At 40.4% G+C, this 20,780-nt stretch overlaps 1 protein-coding gene across 3 annotated transcripts in view; it reads right to left on the reverse strand.

Moving 5' to 3' along the window:
- capn3a (calpain 3a, (p94)) overlaps positions 1–20,780 on the reverse strand; it is a 102,160-nt gene that overhangs the window by 43,829 nt on the left and 37,551 nt on the right. For all 3 annotated transcript variants that reach the window (XM_039741209.1, XM_039741208.1, XM_039741207.1), the window contains exons 4-12: positions 15,186–15,319; positions 11,898–12,066; positions 9,472–9,588; positions 8,866–8,949; positions 8,598–8,683; positions 7,087–7,164; positions 6,042–6,202; positions 3,441–3,610; positions 288–299 (exon numbers count right to left, since the gene is read on the reverse strand). In XM_039741209.1, the coding sequence (XP_039597143.1) occupies positions 288–299; positions 3,441–3,610; positions 6,042–6,202; positions 7,087–7,164; positions 8,598–8,683; positions 8,866–8,949; positions 9,472–9,588; positions 11,898–12,066; positions 15,186–15,319 (1,011 nt within the window). The remainder of the gene's footprint in view (positions 1–287; positions 300–3,440; positions 3,611–6,041; positions 6,203–7,086; positions 7,165–8,597; positions 8,684–8,865; positions 8,950–9,471; positions 9,589–11,897; positions 12,067–15,185; positions 15,320–20,780) is intronic.

Here is a 20,780-nt window from a genome sequence, read left to right on the forward strand (position 1 = left end):
TTCAACTTGCATTACAGTATTTACACTGAATATATGTCACAGATGAACAAATCTGATCACTGAAATCTTTAAGCTCGAAGTTTTAGTATTACTCCAGTATGCTGCATCCATAAAACAAAACTGTTAACTCACAATTCACCCAGCAGACACAAACAACAGTGACTGGCCATTCAGGTTTAGATCACTGTGAACAGACACAAACAACAGGTCAGGAAGCTCCTGGGACACAGCAAGCCAGCAGTTAAAAGAGACAGTCAGAGCGGTCCACATCTTCAAGAATCTCATACCTCTTTGGGCACCTTGAGGAGACATAGGAAGAAGAAGAAAACATGAGTAGAGGAAAAAAATGTAATTAATTTTAAAATTATTTATACTGTACATAATAGAGACGGTTTCAGTCAGTTAATTGTAAAATCACAGAAGTATTTGTTTAGGTAAGATAAAATGTACAGGATTGTACTGGTGTATAAAATATAGAAACAGATACATAAATTACAATGGAAGGTTTTGCCTTATCCCCTATAACCGAACATGAAAACTGAACACACCTGAGTCCTTGCTATAATTTGGGAGTAATAGCAAAATCATTTTAGAGTGTTATGACTGGCAAGGTATAAACACATTTAGATTTTGACCATATACTATATGGTAACTTACTAGTTTATTAAATCATATTAGCTTGTAAAGTTCAAGAATCATAATAAAGATACACAATCTTGAAACTAAAACAGCATGCAATGGGTAAGAAATATGTGTCAGTCTTGTGTGCATTGGAATTGTCTCTGTTTACTTTGAATTTCACTACAATATTTACTAATGAAGATACCTGAACTCTGGATTTATGGGTGTTGTCACGCACGTGCGAGTAGGGGGTCGCGTACGGACCTAAATGGTATCGTAAAGTCGTATGCCAGAAGGGAATGGTAGGGTACTAACCTTTCTCTCTTTATTTCCTGCAGAAAGAAAGTCGCACCGCCGCCATGACTCTGCCTGACTCACTAACCACGCATCGCCACTTCCTCCCTTCCTCTGTCAACTCCTGATGATGTCAGCAATCCCAATATCCATCTTGGCTCCTTCCCAGCATACCTCTCTCTCTACTTCCAGTCCCTCTTCATAAATATTCCCTACTCCACCATTTTGACTGTCAACTATATGGTGCAATTGTGTACTGTTTTGACAAACATTATTATTGCAAATCATTTTTCTACAGTATACGGGGCTGGAAACCCCAAACCTTTATGATCGCTTGTCTTTATTTTCACAGTGTATACATCATACCTGAGCTTGAAAGTTGCCGTCTCAGTAGCTGTACAACCTTGTAAACCTCAAAAACATACAATTACAAATATATATATATATATATATATATATATATATATATATATATATATATATATATATATATATATATACAGTGGTACCTCGGTATACGTCTGCTTTGGAATAAGTCCAACTTGGTATACGTCTTGTTTAGAGGCGAAATATTTTGCTTAGTATACGACCTTTGTTTGGAATACAACTCGTGTGCTAGCACAACACGTGTTGTATACCGGGCGTGCGCCTTCAAAAAAAGGGCCAAGTAATCCCACGCTATATCACGCTTCGACTTTCGCAGCTTCACTCTATCATGGATTTTATATGAAGGCATAACTAAATACTGTATATAACGCAGATTTTTCGCTGCTTCGCGGGTTCTGCGGACAATGTGTCTTTTTACTTCCTGTACATGCTTCCTCAGTTGGTTTGCCCAGTTGATTTCATACAAGGGACGCTATTGGCAGATGACTGAGAAAGTAACCAATCAGAGCACGCAGTTAAGTTCCTGCCTGCTGAATGCAGTGTTAACGAGGAAGTCTCGTCTCGCTCATTCAGCATCAACGTGTTTCGCTGTGTAAAGAGTTGTGCTCTTTTGTGTTTATCTTTGTGCATAGTCAAGCCCTTCATTATGGCTCCAAAACGATCTGCTACTGCTTCAGGGGCCGTGCCCAAGCGCAAACGGAAGATGTTAACGATTGCCAAAAAGGTAAAAGTTTTGGATTTTTTGGAAAAGTAGGAAAGGAATATAAGATGTACGGCCGCAGTGTCCTTTTAACCAGGGTGCAAAACGAGTTGTAAGTGGATGTAATAAGGCAGTAGTCTGGATGGAATCTGCTTTAGGGATTTGGATTGAAGACTGTCAGAAGAAGAACAACGGCAGTGCTACACAATCGCCTGAAGAGGCTCCTTTGTAAGAGCTGTAACGCTCTCCTTTGTTGTGCAGTAAAATTAAACTCATTGTTATCGGACAAGTCATTTTCATTTATTTCATTTAATTGCTTTTGTATTTATGTATTTTAGTATTAAGCAGTGTTTAAATTATTTTATACAACCCCATCAATGTATAATATGTCAATAAAAATAGGGTTTTTTTTTCATGGGAACGAATTAATCATTTTCCCATTATTTCTTATGGGAAAAATTAGTTTGGTATAAGTCCTGTTTGGTATAAGTCCAAGGATCTGGAACGGATTAAGGACGTATACCAAGGTACCACTGTGTGTGTATATATATATATATATATAGATATATATATATATATATATATATATATATATATACATATACCCTAATAGGTGGCATGGTGGCACAGTGGGTAGCGCTGCTGCCTTGCAGTTAAGAGACCTGGGTTCGCTTCCCGGCGCCTCCCTGTGTAGAGTTTGCATGTTCTCACCATGTCTGCGTGGGTTTCCTTCAGGTGCTCCGGTGTTCTCCCACAGTCCAAAGACATGCAGGTCAGGTGCATTGGCGGTCCTAAATCGTCCTTGGTGTGTGCTTGGTGTGTGGGTTTGTGTGTGCCCTGAAGTGGGCTGGCGCCCTCCCCGGGGTTGTTTTCTGCCTTGCACCCTGTGTTGGCTGGGATTGGCTCCAGCAGACCCCCGTGACCCTGTAGTTAGGATATAGCGGGTTGGATAATGGATGGATGGATGGATATACCCTCATACATTCTAATTTGACAGTGCAAGAAAAAGACAACTGAGCCATATGAACAATGTGCAATATTTTGTATTTCCCTATAAAATATACCTATTTATTTTAAAACATGTATACCCTGGTAAACCAGGGCTTAACTGGTCAGCTAAAACCAGTAGCATCTGATATAGACCCAACATGGTGTATCTGCACCTAATGTAGTAGACACTGTTGTTTTTTGCTCTTTAATTGGGGTACTTGCACCGGGGGAGATCTAATCAGATCTGCTAAAACCAATCATAAATATATGACAAAACAATGAATTCCTCAAATTCACTAAGATTAACCAGACTGCAGAAAATTAAATGGCTGCTGTTAAACCATAGCATCAATACTGTCAAAAGCGGAGATTTCACTGTTTGTATAAAGGGACTCTAATAAATGTGCAAGTGTTTTAATTTTCTTGCCACATGCTGCTAAATAGTTACCTCATAGATGGCAAAACCAATCGTGAAGAGATTAGCCCCCATTTTCCTCTCTTTCCTGCGGTTCTTCTGCATAAGAGCTACCACAAAAGTGCAAGCAACCTCATTGTCCTCTGGGTCATCATCTTCTTCTAGAAGCTTCAAGCGATATTGAGGATTGGTCCAGAATGTATCTGTTCAGTGCACATTAAAGATAAGGCTAATTAGTTTTTCGGCTGCTGAGGAAATTCTACTTGAAACAACCACTTCGATGTTCTTTTTCCCTAGTACAGTAGACTATTATACATATGCTGGTTTGACCATGCACTTCTTAACAGCAGTCTCCTTAACGACTATCACAAAATCTGTGGGCTGTGAAGTAGACATACAAAATGGGTCTTAGCTACCTGTTAAGTGTCCTTAGAGTTATTTTGGGTCCTATTTTACTTTCAATATATCTTCATCCTATAGGTGCTACTTTTAGGAAGTTTAATATTTCGCCTCACTGTTAAGCTGATGACACGCAGCTTATATTCCTTTGTGCAATTCTGTAATGAACTGGCTGTGCAGTTGTCTTGTTGCACTAAGATCCTGGATGGCTGACAATTTTCTCAATCTAAATCAAAGCAAAACAGGAGTGCTGATAGCTGGTCCTGCAGCTAAAGCTCAAATTTGTTTTGAACTTCTTGGCTCTTTTGTGGACTTTTGCAAACCTCAAGTTCAAAATGAGGTTATTTGAGGTTATTGTTGACAGTAACCTCTCTTTTAAGAAACAGATTAATTCTGTGGTCAAGAGTTTCTTTTTCCAGTTTTGTGTTTTAGCCAAGGTTAAGCTTTTTTCTTACCTCCTAGGGATCTTGAGAAGGTTACTCATGCTTGTATCTTTCCTCGGCTTGATTACTATAACTCATTGTATTCTGGGATCAGTAAAGCCCTGATACGCAGGTTGCTGTTGGTTCAGAATGCTGCAGCTTGTTTTTTGGTTGGGGCAGAAAAGTTTGCCTCAGTATCTCTAATTTTAGCGTTTTTAAACTTGCAGCCTGTTAGTTTTAGAATTGATTTTAAAAATTTGCTGCTGGTTTTTAAATCACTACATGGGTATGCTCCTACCTATTTATCTGAATTATGTGTTATACTCTATCCATCCAGAGAGCTTAGATCAACCAGTCGTTTGTCTCTTGTTGTTCCTTGTACTAAGTGCAAAACTAAGGGGGATTGGGCTTTGCAGCTGCTGCACCTCGTCTGTGCAATTCTTTACCTTATTACATTAAGGAGTCCCCTTCATTTGAACTGTTTAAAACTAGATTGAAGACGCAGTGATACTAATGGTTCCCTCCTCTTATTGTTTGTTGTTGTTATTGTTTATTTTTTTTTTTCATTTGCTACTGGTTATATTCTGTATGTTTTATTGTAAAGCACTTTGGCTACAGCATTTCTGATTTTATTTTAAACTAGCAAAATACTGGCGCTTCGCAGCGGAGAAGAAGCGTGTTAAAGAAGTTATGAAAAAGAAATATTTTTAAAATAACAGTCTCGTTTATACCTTGTGTCTTCTCATTAAACTTGTATCTCGTGAATATCGTATTCGTCGTAGGCATGACAAACGCCAGTGGCAGCGTGTCTATAAACTTAATTTAAACTTACGGTTTACACCGTGCTTTGTTTCTGCACTAGCTGTACTTATGAATATGCTTGTATGCATCACTCGCTTCATATTCTTTTGCTGCCTTCTCAATTGTGTAATGCGTTTTTTGTTCAGCGCTCTTTGGAGCTCTTTCTTGTTCTCTACGTACTGCGTTCACAGTCAGTTGACATGAGCCATTCTCTTGTGTGATCTTGTGATGTCCACGGCTTTATTTAATGTTAGCACTTAAAAGTTTCTCGCGCACTTTCGCTGAGTTTGTGCCAAACACTGGACCATCTCATCTTCCTTTGCATAAGCACAGTCCTTCACCCGCGAATATTTACCTTATATGGGCAGGCACTCAATTACGTGGGAGGCGTGATGATGCAGGACGCAACTCCACCTCACACGGCGACCGAGCTGCAGGCTATGGCCGAAAGTAGGTTCCAGTTGTGACCGTTACGCATAGAATTTCGAGATGAAACCTGCCTAACTTTTGTAAGTAAGCTGTAAGGAATGAGTCTGCCAAATTTCAGCCTTCTACCTACACGGGAAGTTGGAGAATTAGTAGTGAGTGAGTGAGTCAGTGAGGGCTTTGCCTTTTATTAGTATAGATTTACTCTATAAATAATTTACATTGACATTGATAGTCAGGTTCATGGGGGAGTCAAAGCTCATATACAGACAGCATTGGGCACATGATGGGTCCATCCCTGGACAGGGTACCAGTCCATTGCAGAAACCACTCAAGTACACCCCCCAACTCAAAAATTTGCCTGGGGCCAATTTACAGTCACAAATTAACCTGATATGCACATATTTGGGCAAGAACACTGGAGTACTAGGAGGACATTCCACTCCTTAGTGGTCATTTTTTTTCCCCCAGCAGAATTCACAAAAGATCCATTGCTTTCTAAATGACTGAACGTCAGAGGTAGCTGGGTTAGGAAATGTAACTGTAACTAAAATGCAGTTTTCATCTTTGTGCACAACAAACTTACCAGGATAATTTCGACAGCCTCCAGCAGAGCATCCACGGACCCAGCGACCTTCATTCACTGAAACCGTCCACTTGTGAACTTTGTCGTCTTCTAGGGCATCTGGGGTTAAATTACAGATCTCTATCTTGGTGAAGTTCTTTTTGAAATCTTCAAATGACATCCTGGAGATTGGATGATAGAAAAATTAAACTGTTGACAATGGAACTTGAAGATAACAGACTGACATGGAAATATAACAAATGATAGAAGTAATGGTCTTTAACGGGTAAATCTGTTTTAGCAGGTGCTATGAGCAATTTGGCGACACATTGTCAGTACCACCCTTGTTATATTCACCCTGTTTTTCAAGACATGCCTCTGCAAAATGAGGACTGGGCTTTAAAAAGGTGATCTCAGCGATCCAAGATCACAGACAAGGACTCAACGGCTGGAGTCAGGCTTTGTGAAATGAAGACCCTAAAAGCTTCTAAGATGCCGTAGAAATGGGACAACCCACCCCAGCTGACTGCCAAGGGTACATAAAGCGGATGGGTGTTAGTTCAATTGTTTTATACTTCAAATGTCTATCAAGTTTTGGGCATGCAGCACATAAAAGCCGTAATAAAAAAGATTCACTCTGTATGGCATACTCTTGGTTTTGGGTGAGGCATCAAACCTTCCAAACAACAAATGTACATCTGTACTACAAAAAAACTGAGTTTAAGAGCAGTTTAAAGAAAACATGAAACCTGACCATTAGGGCATAAGCAGTGAAGCACAACTTGACAAGTAGTGCAGTTATAATGGAGCTGCAAAAATTCATCCATCCATCCATTTTCTAACCCGCTGAATCCAAACACAGGGTCACGGGGGTCTGCTGGAGCCAATCCCAGCCAACACAGGGCACAAGGCAGGAACCAATCCCGGGCAGGGTGCCAACCCACCGCAGTGCAAAAATTCAGTTTACCCTAAAATAATTAGTTTCATATCATATAAAAGCTTAAAGGAGAAGCCTGTACAGAATGTTTTGGACATGCCTCTTGTTAAAAAAAGTGTTGTACATTACCAGAACTCTCCATCCTCCGCAATCTGGTGCTGTAGCCTGTCCTTCTCACTCTTTTTGATTATAGTCCACTCTTTGGAACTGAAAAGACGACAGATATTAAAATCTGATTCCTGTTACCTTGGCTTTATGCAATGGCTAAACCTTAGGCGTTTCTGTATTTACAACATGAAAAAAATCTCGAGTTAGATATCCTAGGAATACATTATGAATTGCACATTTCACGTATCAAGGTGACTCAGCACTGTCAAAGCTGAAACTCACAACAGCAAATAGTCAAGTGGCAAGTTCATTCTATTAATTTATTCTTTATTTTGCACAGTGAAAATAAATAACAAGTACTCCTCTAAGAAATCACGGAGTAGAAATTGTAAAATATTATAACTAAATACAAAAGAAACATGAATCTGAAGATGTATGCTACTGTACTTTTACTGTTGTCAGCAGTTACACAATCAACCAGATTAAGTGCCATCCATTCCCTTATTTCATCACAATGTGAACTCACTGCTGCTTTGCTGGCATAGAAAGCAGCAGCCGTGAGGCAAATATAAAACTGTAGTCAGTAGTAACTCCACGGCGTGGATTGAGATCAGAATCCATATTTTAAAGTCAGTCTGAACTGAGCTGTAACTATAATCAATGATTAAAATGTCACCGTGACATGTGCCTGGTTATGCTGATATACACTCAGTGGATACTTCGTTCGGTTCACCAGTTTGCCATCTCCTCCAAACACCTAATAATGGACATGCAATTCAAAATGCATAGCATTCAGACATGAAACAGACATTTATCTGTTGTTCAGCCAAACATTATAAAGTCATTTAAGCACCTTTAACTGTAGCAAGATTGTTGGTGGTAGATGTGATGGTTTTTATGTACTACAGTGTATAGAATTTACAAAAAAACAGGATGATACACAAAACAAATCTTCTGTAAGTCTTAGTTTTGTCACTGAAAACATCAGTTTTTAATGACAGAGGTAATGGTGTTGAGAAATTGGGCCCGGACCCGCTCAGCCACACACCTATACTCAAATGGGGTGTCAGTTTACAATTACCAGTTCACCTAAACTTTCAGCTACGTTGGATGTGCAAGCAGAAGTGGAGTACCAGGAGTAAAACCCCATATAGGCAGCGCTGGACACCACGTGGATAGTAACCAAGTGCAGGATTTGAATCCAGAACATTAGATTCAAGAAGCAATAGTGCCAGCAGCTGCACCACCATGCTGCCCTGACTAGCATGCCTGTACAAATGTGAATATTCACACTACGAATTTTCAAAGGGCAGAAGAAGTATACTCTATGTTCTATAATTTAGAAGAGTAAATACAAGCAAACTAGTAATCAGACAGCATGTTTCTTATGTAGCAAATAAGTTCTTTTTTGGCTGACAGGCCTAAAGACAAAAGTTAAGGCTGTTGTCATTCTCACTTCTTTATATTCTGGATTGAGAACTACAGTTCTGGCAACAAAGGGCAAGTAATTAAAAGTATTCTCCTGAACGTACTTGTCACTCCAGGGTCCATTCCACTCCACCTGTCCCCAGGGATTCCTCAGTCTGACCAGTCGCACTTTGGTGTCCTTGAATTGTGTCTGTTTGTAGATCACAATTTAAACATTAGATGTACAGCTTCAAATAGGCCATTCATATAAGCATACATTTTAAATTGTACCACAAAAAAATTAAAGTTACTTTTTACATGTTATAAAAGTGTAGTATAACATTTACACATGAAATAATTTAGTGGACAATGCATTCAATTAAATAGACTAACCTCCTCCACCCCAGTGATAGAATAGGCATGACCCTTGACCAATCCGGTAGCAGTTCGTGTCTCAAATCGAGCTGGAACCAATGACTGACAGAAGGTGTAATACATGAATCAGAAGTTTAGCATTTGACATTATAAACAGTAGAAGATTTCCTGTACTATATTCATATTACCAATATTCTATGTTCTTATTGGACATAATGAAAAATAGGATGTTAAAAAAATGTTATAAGGAAGAATCAATAACAATTACTGTATTTTGAGATACACTCCAAGATCTGTGTTAAAGCACTGCTCATTCCAGGCACTGTTTGTTAAATTTTGTATTATAAAGCCTAAATTGTGACCCACCCTCTTATACTGTTGACCTTCTAAACGTCCAGCAATTAAACAACAGGAATTCTCTGGAATTAAAAGTCATGCAAAAGTATTCAGGGTGCCATCACGGTTCCCAAGTAAAGAAACAAACAGATAAGTAGACGTTTAAATTAATGAAGAGTTATAAAAAACAAGCTGTCCTAAAATCAGTGTAACTCGTGTTTGCAGGCTTAGCAGAATGTTCACTTGTGCAGTGGCTATCACAAAAGCCTGGCATGCAAGTATACACACCCCTATGGGCTGATCGCCTGTTTTTTTTCCCAGGTTGGCATCGCTGAGCATTTGATCAATCACTTTGCCAATCATGTCAGGTGGAGGGACACCAGGGGTGACACCCAATATTGTATCCTGCCATCAACAGAAGAAGACAAACAGAAATTTTGGACAGACATCCAGACATTAAGGAAAGGAAGACAAGAAAGAAGTGGTGTTTAAACAACCAGTGTGGTCGTAGCTGTTCTGAAGAGATTAGTGACGAAACAAACCAACACACAGATGAAGCAACACTCTTTTATTGAAAATTACTAAAACAGCTGCGCCGACATTTTGAAAGGCTGAGGGCATTGACTAGGAAACATTTGTGTAAATTCAAATGATGCACAGATTAATTTAACTGATAGCAGTGAAATGGCACCTCATGCATGCAAGTGTAGTGGACCCTGTAATATACGGGCACCCTGCCCATGGCTGGTTCATGCTTTCCAAGCTGATGTTGTTAGGATAGGTTTAGGCCTCCTGCAACCCTAAATTTCATGAAAAGGTTTTAACAATGTTATGTTACAGAACACTGAAGATGACTTGTGGAAGAATCCAGAAATGACAGCTGAAAACCTCAATCATACTCAAAAGTATCTCATGTGAAGTAAAAAACTTGCAAAACTATATTGAATCCTTTATGCAATATGTCACAGAAAAAAAGATGGCCAGGACTTGAAAGTTCAGACTCGAGCTTTGGTAAGTCACACCAATCATTTTTTTACATTAAAATGTGTAAACACTAGCATGCAATGCAGAACAACCAGATTTAACAGGAGCTTCTTCCCCCAGGCCATCAGAATAATAAACTCTGTTAAATAACCTTTGTCCTTTTGTTCTCTTACTTACTGTGCACTTTATTACCACAAACAGGTCCTAAGTTTACATTATATTGTATTGGAATATTGTACTATATTACATTGTATATCCATTATCCAACCCGCTATATCCTAACTACAGGGTCATGAGGGTCTGCTGGAGCCAATCCCAGCCAACACAGGGCACAAAGCAGGAGACAAACCCCAGGTAGTGCGCCAGCCCACCGCAGGGCACACACACACACACACCCATACATTAAGGACAATTTAGAATCGCCGACGCACCTAACCTGCATGTCTTTGGACTGTGGGAGGAAACCCATGCAGACACGGGGAGAACATGCAAACTCCACGCACGGAGGACCCGGGAAGCAAACCCGGGTCTCCTAACTGCGAGACAGCAGCGCTACCCACTGCGCCACCCTTATGTATAAATATTGTATCCATATAGTGCGTTGACACAATCACTGTGAAATGATGTGCAATATTTTCTTTCATATTATATTTCACCCACTGACTGGCTTACATTTAAATATATCTTTTTGTATTTATTGTTTGTACTATGCTGCCTTGCGCTGTCCGTACCTACTTTCTGTGTAAGAAGTGAAATGTTTATAATGTCTGTATGTTGTCTTTTATGTCTGCACATTGAGCCTGGAGAAACGCAATATCGTTCAGTTATGCATCCGTTGTACTGTTGTATGGTATGAATGACAATAAAGTTCACTTACTTACTTACTCATTGCTATGATCGCTATTAAGCATTATGAGCTGTATACAGTAGTAAAATAGCATCTGTTCAGCACTGTCACTGGATGGACAAGTAAGAAAATGATATAGAAATCTTCAAGAAGGGCCATTATGTCAAGAGCCACCGCCTGCTCTCTCACTCTAAAAATGGCATCACACTGAGAGCTACAAATGGCCTGAAATGAGTGAATATGGGTGGGTGGCTGTGTTCAACTTGTAATTGACTGGAATCTGCTCTCCTCCATATGCCACTGGTATTTGTTCTGGCTCTCTGTAATCCTGTTCTAGAATAAACAGGTTAAGAGCAAGAATAGATGAATAAATACATAAGAAAACATATTCAAAGTGACATTATATTTGAAAATAACAGTAATTTTTGATAACCCTGAAACACACATCAAAGCCTGCTCAGTACAACTCGCCTATAGATTAAATAAAAGAAATACTTAAATAAGTAAAGCCTATAATGCAGTGAATGCTATCCGGTGGATTAGAATGAATGAATTTTTGGGTTCTCTAAGTTTTATACTTCAATTCTGAATTCACCTGCCGAGTTTAGAAAGGAGTTCATCGCTTGTCATTCCATTTAATTAACAGTATAATTTATGTGGCAAATACAATTAGTTTTAATCATGGCAAATTAACTTTTAACACTGCAATAGATGTTACTTTTACTGGACAGATTTTCCATATACAGTATTCTAGATTTGGCCCAGTTGAACAAAAGAAAAATTTAACACAGAACCTCCGCGTCAAGGACTGTCCTGAAGTCTTTTACAAAGCATTGAATTACGCATATACTATTTATTTTACTTAAAGTGGATGGTCACTTACATCTATAGAACAGCCCATGAGGGATGCCCTGTCCAGAGCCTTTTTCAGAATATTAAAGAGGTCTTTGGGGGCCTCTTTCATCTCAAAGAATTCTGTGACCCCACCTGTAAAATCTTCCATTGCCTCAGTGGTGTTTCCTCCTTTCAGAGCTTCATATGAGCCATGTAGCCTAAAAAGCGGAGAGGAGAAACAGCTGGAGATATACAATTCATAAGACATGAAATAAGGTAGATTCTGTGCCTGGATAGCCGCCTTTGTGTATGTAATTTGTATGTTCTTCCCATGTTAATGTGTCCAATAATCACGGTGTTACACTTGATGGTGTTGCTTGCTTTTTATGATCCAGTACTAACCGTATGCATGATAGATTCATTTTGTACTCAGAATCGTCCCCCATTTGAGGATGTATGCAATTGTGCTTTTTTGACTGTCTATTACCTTTATTTCTTTTGCCAGATGTTGCTTTGAGCAGACCCCAGCACTATATGATTTTATAATGGAAAACCCCCCGTATGTTAAGTTAGTTAGTGTCTTTAATTGGTCCAGGAAACATTAGAGGATTATTAATCCGAGTTTATCATGGGAATCTCCATGATGAACTGAGGCTTTTAACAGGGGCAGAGGAGGTTGTACTACACTGCTCAGCCAGTAACTATCTCAGGTTTCCTCAGTAAAGAGACATGTAAAATGATAAATGACGGGAGATAAAATTGGCTTTGCCAAGCACTCCCAACCAGTTCATTTTGACCAAGATATCCCACAAAACTCTTTGTGAAATTAGGCAGTACAGATGATAGGAACTGAGTGGTCTCCTAGGTGTGGAGCAGCCAGGTCACAGGTGAGAGGTCTCACAAAGCTACAGTTTATAAAATTACAACTTAAGTGCTCACATTGAACCATAATTAGGATATTACACCAAGTGTTGAGATTATTGTCATATACAGTATATATTTACAGGAATTTTGTAATCTCTAAGTTAATTGTCAATGATAGAGACAGTGATTATTTTGTTACACACATACACATATACTGTACATATATACATACACACACATAAACTGTTACAGTAACAATGTGTCATTTTAATATAGGGGTTATTGAACAAATACTATTTCATCTAGTTTAAGATCTGACCCAGAGAATTGGTTGCTTGGAAAGACAATCTCTCATTTATTGACAGTAAAGACTACAACCTGAACACGATGTGCTAAAACTAGTTCAGTTTCATCATACGAATAACAAGAAAACCTCGCCTGAGACTTGCAAGATGACCCATGATGCGGCCATTTCATTTTATTCTTTGGCTGATTGCAAGCCATTGCAAGGATTTTCTATCAGCAACAAAGACCGTGCTAACGTTGTAGACCTACAAGCGTGGAACAGTTGCCTGCTGTTCAGTTCGAATGACATAAAAACTGCTAAATGTACAGACCTTTATGTACTGTAAAGAATGAAGCTAAACTTGTGGAGAACTTTAATTATTAATACAGTTTATACACATGCATACACACAGAGTAAATATTTATATACACTTCATCCATCCATCCATCCTCTTCCGCTTATCCGAGGTCGGGTCGCGGGGGCAGCAGCTTAAGCAGAGAGGCCCAGACTTCCCTCTCCCGGCCACTTCTTCCAGCTCTTCCGGGAGAATCCCAAGGCGTTCCCAGGCCAGCCGGGAGACATAGTCCCTCCAGCGTGTCCTGGGTCTTCCCCGGGGCCTCCTCCCGGTTGGACGTGCCCGAACACCTCACCAGGGAGGCGTCCAGGAGGCATCCTGATCAGATGCCCGAGCCACCTCATCTGACTCCTCTCGATGCGGAGGATATATACACTTATCCACCCATAATAAATTAGTCAGGATTTCTCAAACAGTTTTGGTTCTTTCTCAATGTTCCCACACAGTGCAGTACAGTACCATGTTACTTCTGGAGAAGTTGTAATTTCTTTTTGTCCTTTTTTTGTTCTCCCTTCAAGGGTTTTTACACCAAAGCACCAAATTTCCCCTGCATTTCATTTTAATCAATGGGTTGATCAAATTGTGTATCTATTTTCTAGCCATTAAAAGACCTTTTTGTCATCACTGTACATAATGCTGGTTGACCATGCATAAAACATCCACCTCATCAATGGCGCCATTGGTGTAAGGTAATACAATTACAACAGTTTACAATTAAAACATATACAAAAACACAAGGGTGTTCAGAAAGATGCCATTACAGGATTGTCTATAGTAGGTGTAGGTGTAGGTGTAGGTGTAGTCTATAGTGGGAGTAGATAATTGGAAGACACAACCTCTGTATATTAATTTGGTATAATGTGAATTTCCCCTTGGGATTAATAAAGTATCTATCTATCTATCTATCTATCTATCTATCTATCTATCTATCTATCTATCTATCTATCTATCTATCTATCTATCTATCTATAATGAAGAATAAGACTGGCCCTCTGTCCAGATGTAGTGTTGATTTTGCATATTTCCCCACATAGGTGTGTGGTTTCCTCCATATCCACTAAACGCCAATATCACAAAGCTGTGTGCGTCTTACGTTCACTAATGATACAAGATTGTCCTAGAGTAAGTGTCAGTATGAGCGTGAGTTGGACCTGCAATGAACTGGCACAATGTCTATGGTTGGACCCCAAATGCTGCCAAGAAAGACTTCACATCCCACTCCACCCCTGTCACTATGAATTGTAATAAGCTGACTTTGAGACTGTAATATAATGTATGTTGCATTTATGTAACAGTGACTTCCACCATAGAGCACACAACTATAATAATATATTCATGTTTTAAAATGATAATTCTATTTTTTGCTATGAAGCAGTAGACATATACTCAGTATGAGCATAACAAAAGTTATCCTTTACAATATAAAGAAGATTAACTGACCCTAGAGGTTAGGAGCATACGCTGATACAGTGCATTGCCGCACCCACCACATGACAAATCAACTCAGGATCCCCAGATTAGGACCCGAGTGCGGCCATGCAATGGGTGACACCTCAGCACCACACTAGTTCAGATGGAATGGACTGACCCTACATGTCTAATAATTAAGTGACAATGATGAAGTTGGGCTTTTTCTGCTTACTTGGAGGCAGCAATTGGATTACTAAAATGTAAACATATACAATAGCTTTATAAAACAAACATCTTGTATTATGTTGCAACTAAATAAATAGTAATTTTCTAACACTGGAAAACAATTCAGTTTCTCCACGTTTACCAAGGTTGCACTCATGGTGGTGTCTATCACTGCTGATAATGTTTAAAACACTCACTTTGCATAAGCCTTCTCCAGAAGTGCACTCCAGAACTCATTTCGTTCAGCAGATTTGGTGAACACCAGCTGGTTGTTAAAAGTTGGGATTCGGTCATCAATGACCACATCCACCCAGTCACCATATCGCCAAAACTGGAAAAAACAAAATTTGAATGAAAAACAACATTGGTGTTGGTGCCAAAGAGATTTCGTCATGAATGACCTCATCAACCCAACTACTATTTTGCCAGAACTGAATAAACAGAATTAAAAAGAAGATTTTTACTGTAGCACTGCACATTTTAAATTCCTATGTACAAAATCAGTACATTACATATACTCACTGTCGTAGCAGCATCACTAGTTAGCTAGCTGTGATTTGGTTAATTAGTCCCTATAAGGTGTTAGTGTTTCTCAGTTCAGTTTGTTAAGTTAACCTCAATAGATTTATACGGGTTAGAGTCATTAAGTTCTATGACTGGCTGTCATATGTCACTGCTGTGTCTACAAGCCATTGTTACATGCATGCTAATTGAAAAGGAACAAGAGCTCTGTCTGTTGTGTCAGGCAGCTTTAGTTGAATGGTAAGGTTCAAAAACAGTATTTGCACTTTTGAAGAAGGAGCCACCATTACACTGTACTAGTTTGTTTTAGTAAATCAGCTGCTGAAACACTACAAAATGTTATGACTGGTGTGCAGTGCCAACAACTTAGTCATAGTGTTTCATGCGTCTGGAACCAAGGTTCACTGAAGACAGTGAATTTCCTGAAGCAGATGACCAAATTGGTTGTCCAGTAATGCTATGGACTGAAAAGAACATGTGGGAGGAGCAAGGAAAGTACAGACTGCTAATAATATTTTTGCGCAACTCAACACACCCTTTTAAAATTGGAATGTGATTTTCACACAAGATTTCAATTTGTCAAATATTCTCCCAAACCAGTTAATTTTTTGGAAACCAAGTAGCTGCTCTAACATATATGAAGTTTATCAACACATACTAGGTGGATAAATATCAGGGTCTGTACTTACCAAGAATCTCTGAATTACTTCTAGGAATTGTACTAAAAGTCTGACTAGGATAAGAATTTGTTATAGCTCAGAGTAGGACATGAGACGAAGTTTCAAAGCATCCTAGTCCCATTCCCAGAAGGGATTAGAAGGCCATCTCAGAATGAATGACATCATGGCTTTATAGCACCTCCTTGCTGCAAATTAACACTAATGGTGATGTTTTGCAGTTTTCTGAAACTAGCACTAGAGCTTCCACCACAAAAAAATAATAATATTCATATTTGAAGAAGAGGAAGAAAAACATAATACACTGTGTGCACAATTATTAGGCAAGTGAGTATTTTGACCATATCATCATTTTTAATGCGTATATTCCAACTCCAAGCTGTATTAACTTGAATGCTTATTGGATTTAAGCACGTCAGGTGATGTGTATTTGTGTAATGAGGGAGGGTGTGGCCTAAGGAGATCAACACCCTATATCAAGGTGTGCAGAATTATTAGGCAGCTAGTTTTCCTCAGGCAAAATGGGCCAAAAAAGAGATTTAACTGACTCTGAAAAGTCAAAAATTGTAAAAAGTCTTTCAGAGGGATGCAGCACTTTTGGAATTGCTAAGATATTGGTGTGTGATCACAGAACCATCAAACATTTTGTTGCAAATAGTCAACAGGGTCGCAAGAAACGTGTTGAGAACAAAAGATGCAAATTAGCTGCCAAAGATTTGAGAAGAATCAAACGTGAAGCTACCAGGAACCCATTATCCTCCAGTACTTTCATATTCCAGAGCTGCAACCTACCTGGAGTGCCCAGAAGTACAAGGTGTTCAGTGCTCAAAGACATGGCCAAGGTAAGGAGGGCTGAAACCCAACCACCACTGAACAAGAAACATAAGTTGAAACGTCAAAACTGGGCCAAGAAATATCTGAAGACAGATTTTTTCAAAGGTTTTATGGACCGATGAGATGAGAGTGACTCTTGATGGACCAGATGGATGGACCTGTGGATCAGTAATGGGCACAGAGCTCCACTCCAACGTGGAGGTGGGGTACTGGTATGAGCTGGTATTTTTAAAGATGAGCTAGTTGGACCTTTTGCATTGAAGATGAACTCAAAATCAACTCCCAAACCTACTGCCAGTTTTTGAAGACACTTTCTTCAAACAGTGATACAGGAAAAGACCATGATTTTTATGCAGGCCAATGCTCCATCACTTGCATCGAAGTTCTCCACTGCGTGGCCAGCCAGTAAAGGCCTTAAAGATGAATGAATAATGACATGGCCCCCCTTCCTCATCTGACCTAAACCCTATCGAGAACTTGTGGGCACTTCTTAAACGCTAGATTTACGGGGGAGAAAAACAATGCACCTCTCTGAAGAGTGTCTGGGAGGCTGTAGTCACTGCTCCACAAAAAGCTGATCGTCAACAGATCAAGAAACTGACAGACTCCATGAATGGAAAGGCTTATGAATGTTATTGGAAAGAAGGGTGGCTATATTGGTCATTGATTGATTGATTTATTTTTTTTGAAATGTCAGAGATGTTTATTTGTAAATTTTGAGGTGTTTGTTTATTATTCTCACTATAACAGATGAAAATAAACAAGTGAGATGGGAAAATTTTCATTTTTCCTTTAGTTGCATAATAAATCTGCACACTAATAGTTGCCTAATAATTGTGCGCACATATGTATTCCCCAGATGATGTTCACACTCACATTTCCGTTGTGAAACATTCAGGTTTCAGGTTTATTAACATTTTGGATTGACTGATAGCACTGTGTTTGTTCCATATTAAAATTAATCCTCAAAAATACAACTTGCCGAATAATTGTGCACACAGTGTATGGTAGGATACTACGGTAAGTTGCGTATAGTTTTCACTTTGCAACATCATAAGTAATACTGTAACAAATACAAGATGAAATGACTAAGACGCACACTGAATGAGATTTAAGCCTGATAACAGGCACACTTATTTAACAATGAATGGCCCATCGCCATACTTTCAGAAGATCACCTTCCCACTCTTATGGCCATGACAAATGTCTCGTAAAGTTAACAGTTATATTGAAACAAGCCACGGCTATTTCTCCACTGTTAATGGAGTTGTGTGGAAATGTATAAATCGGCGTATTATGTCATGTGTAGTTCAGGCATTCAATATTTGGTAAAAAATTCAAGAAATGCTTGGTTCCATCATTTCCAAAACATTTAACCTTTCCTGGGATGACTGTGCCAATTTCTTGATGGCTGCTCCTAGCAAGCTGAGACAACTCACAAACTCTCCTAAATCCTGGAAAAGTTAGGAGTAGTTTCCTAACTTAGGAAAATTGATAAAATTATTTTACTCCTTCTCCTAAGAGAAGGACCGAGAAACTTTGAAATGCTTGATAAATACAAGAACAGGATTCCTTTTCTCATTCACTGCATTAAAAAGCAATTTGATCTTTATTTTTAGGACCTGCACTTTTACAATTCAGCTAACATAAAATATTACTATCTACAATTTCATCCATCCATCCATCCTCTTCCCTTATCCGAGGTTGGGTCGCGGGGACAGCAGCTTGAGCAGAGATTCCCAGACTTCCCTCTCCCCGGCCACTTCTTCTAGCTGTTCCGGGGAATCCCGAGGCATTCCCAGGCCAGCCAAGAAACATTCCCTCCAGCGTGTCCTGGGTCTTCCCCAGGGCCTCCTCCCGGTTGGACGTGCCCGGAACATCTCACCAGGGAGGCGTCCAGGAGGCATCCTGATCAGATGCCCGAGCCACCTCATCTGACTCCTCTCGATGCGAAGGATTAGCGGCTCTACTCTGAGCCCCTCCCGGATGACTGAACTTCTCACCCTATCTTTAAGGGAAAGCCCAGACACCCTGCGGAGGAAACTCATTTCAGCTGCTTGTATTCGCGATCTCATTCTTTCGGTCACTACCCATAGCTCATGACCACAGGTGAGGGTAGGAACGTAGATGGACTGGTAAATTGAGAGCTTTGTCTTACGGCTCAGTTCTTTTTTCACCACGACAGACCGATGCAGAGCCCTCATCACTGCGGATGCCGCACCGATCCGCCTGTCGATCTCACGCTCCATTCTTCCCTCACTCGTGAACAAGACCCCGAGATACATGAACTCCTCCACTTGGGGCAGGAACTCTCCCCAACCCTGAGAGGGCACTCCACCCTTTTCCGGCTGAGGACCATGGTCTCGGATTTGGAGGTGCTGATTCTCATCCCAGCCGCTTCACACTCAGCTGCGAATCGCTCCAGAGAGAGCTGAAGATCACGGCCTGATGAAGCAAACAGGACAACATCATCTGCAAAAAGCAGTGACCCAATCCTGAGTCCACCAAACCAGACCCCTTCAACACCCTGGCTGCGCCTAGAAATTCTGTCCATAAAAGTTATGAACAGAATTGGTGACAAAGGGCAGCCCTGCCGGAGTCCAACTCTCACTGGAAACGGGCTCGACTTACTGCCGGCAATGCGGACCAAGCTCTGACACCAGTTGTACAGGGACCGAACAGCTCTTATCAGGGGGTCTGGTACCCCATACTCCTAGAGCACTACCCACAGGATTCCCCTAGGGACACGGTCAAATGCCTTTTCCAAGTCCACAAAACACATGTAGACTGGTTGTGCAAACTCCCATGCACCCTCCAGAACCCTGCTAAGGGTGAAGAGCTGGTCCACTGTTCCGCGACCAGGATGAAAACCACACTGTTCCTCCTGAATCCGAGGTTCGACTATCCAATGGACCCTCCTCTCCAGAACCTCCGAATAGACTTTTCCAGGGAGGCTGGGGAGTGTGATCCCTCTGTAGTTGGAACACACCCTCCGGTCCCCCTTTTTTAAAGAGGGGGACCACCACCCCAGTCTGCCAATCCAGAGGCACTGTCCCCGATGTCCATGCGATGTTGCAGTGACGTGTCAACCAAGACAGTCCTACAACATCCAGAGCCTTGAGGAACTCCAGGCGTATCTCATCCAGCCCGGGGGCCCTGCCACCAAGGACTTTTTTAACCACCTCGGTGACCTCAGCCCCAGAGATGGGGGAGCCCACCTCGGAGTCCCCAGGCTCTGTTTCCTCATTGGAAGGCATGTTGGTGGGAATTAGGCAGTCTTCGAAGTACAGTGATCCCTTGCTGTATCGCGCTTTGACTTTCGCGGTTTTGCTCTATCGCGGATTTTATATGTAAGCATATGTAAATGTATATTGTGGATTTTTAAGCTGATTCGGATTTCTGCGGACAATGGGTCTTTTAATTTATGGTACATGCTTCCTCAGTTTGTTTGCCCAGTTGATTTCATACAAGGGACGCTATTGGCGGATGGCTTAGAAGCTACCCAATCAGAGCACGTATTACATATTAACTAAAACTCCTCAATGCTATAAGATGGGCCTCCTGCGCGGTGCTCAATTGTTTGCTTGTCTCTGCCTTTATCTCACCCTCTCTGACATTCTCTGCGCCTGACGGAGGGGGTGTGAGCAGAGGTGCTGCTTGCACAGAAGCTGTTTACCTAGTGGATACGGACGCTCCTCTAAGAAATGCCGCTTTATCGAGGTGCGTCCAAAGGCACACTTATTGATTTTTTGATTGTTT

This window comes from Polypterus senegalus, chromosome 18 (assembly GCF_016835505.1).
Source record: "Polypterus senegalus isolate Bchr_013 chromosome 18, ASM1683550v1, whole genome shotgun sequence".
Taxonomy (NCBI): domain Eukaryota; kingdom Metazoa; phylum Chordata; class Cladistia; order Polypteriformes; family Polypteridae; genus Polypterus; species Polypterus senegalus.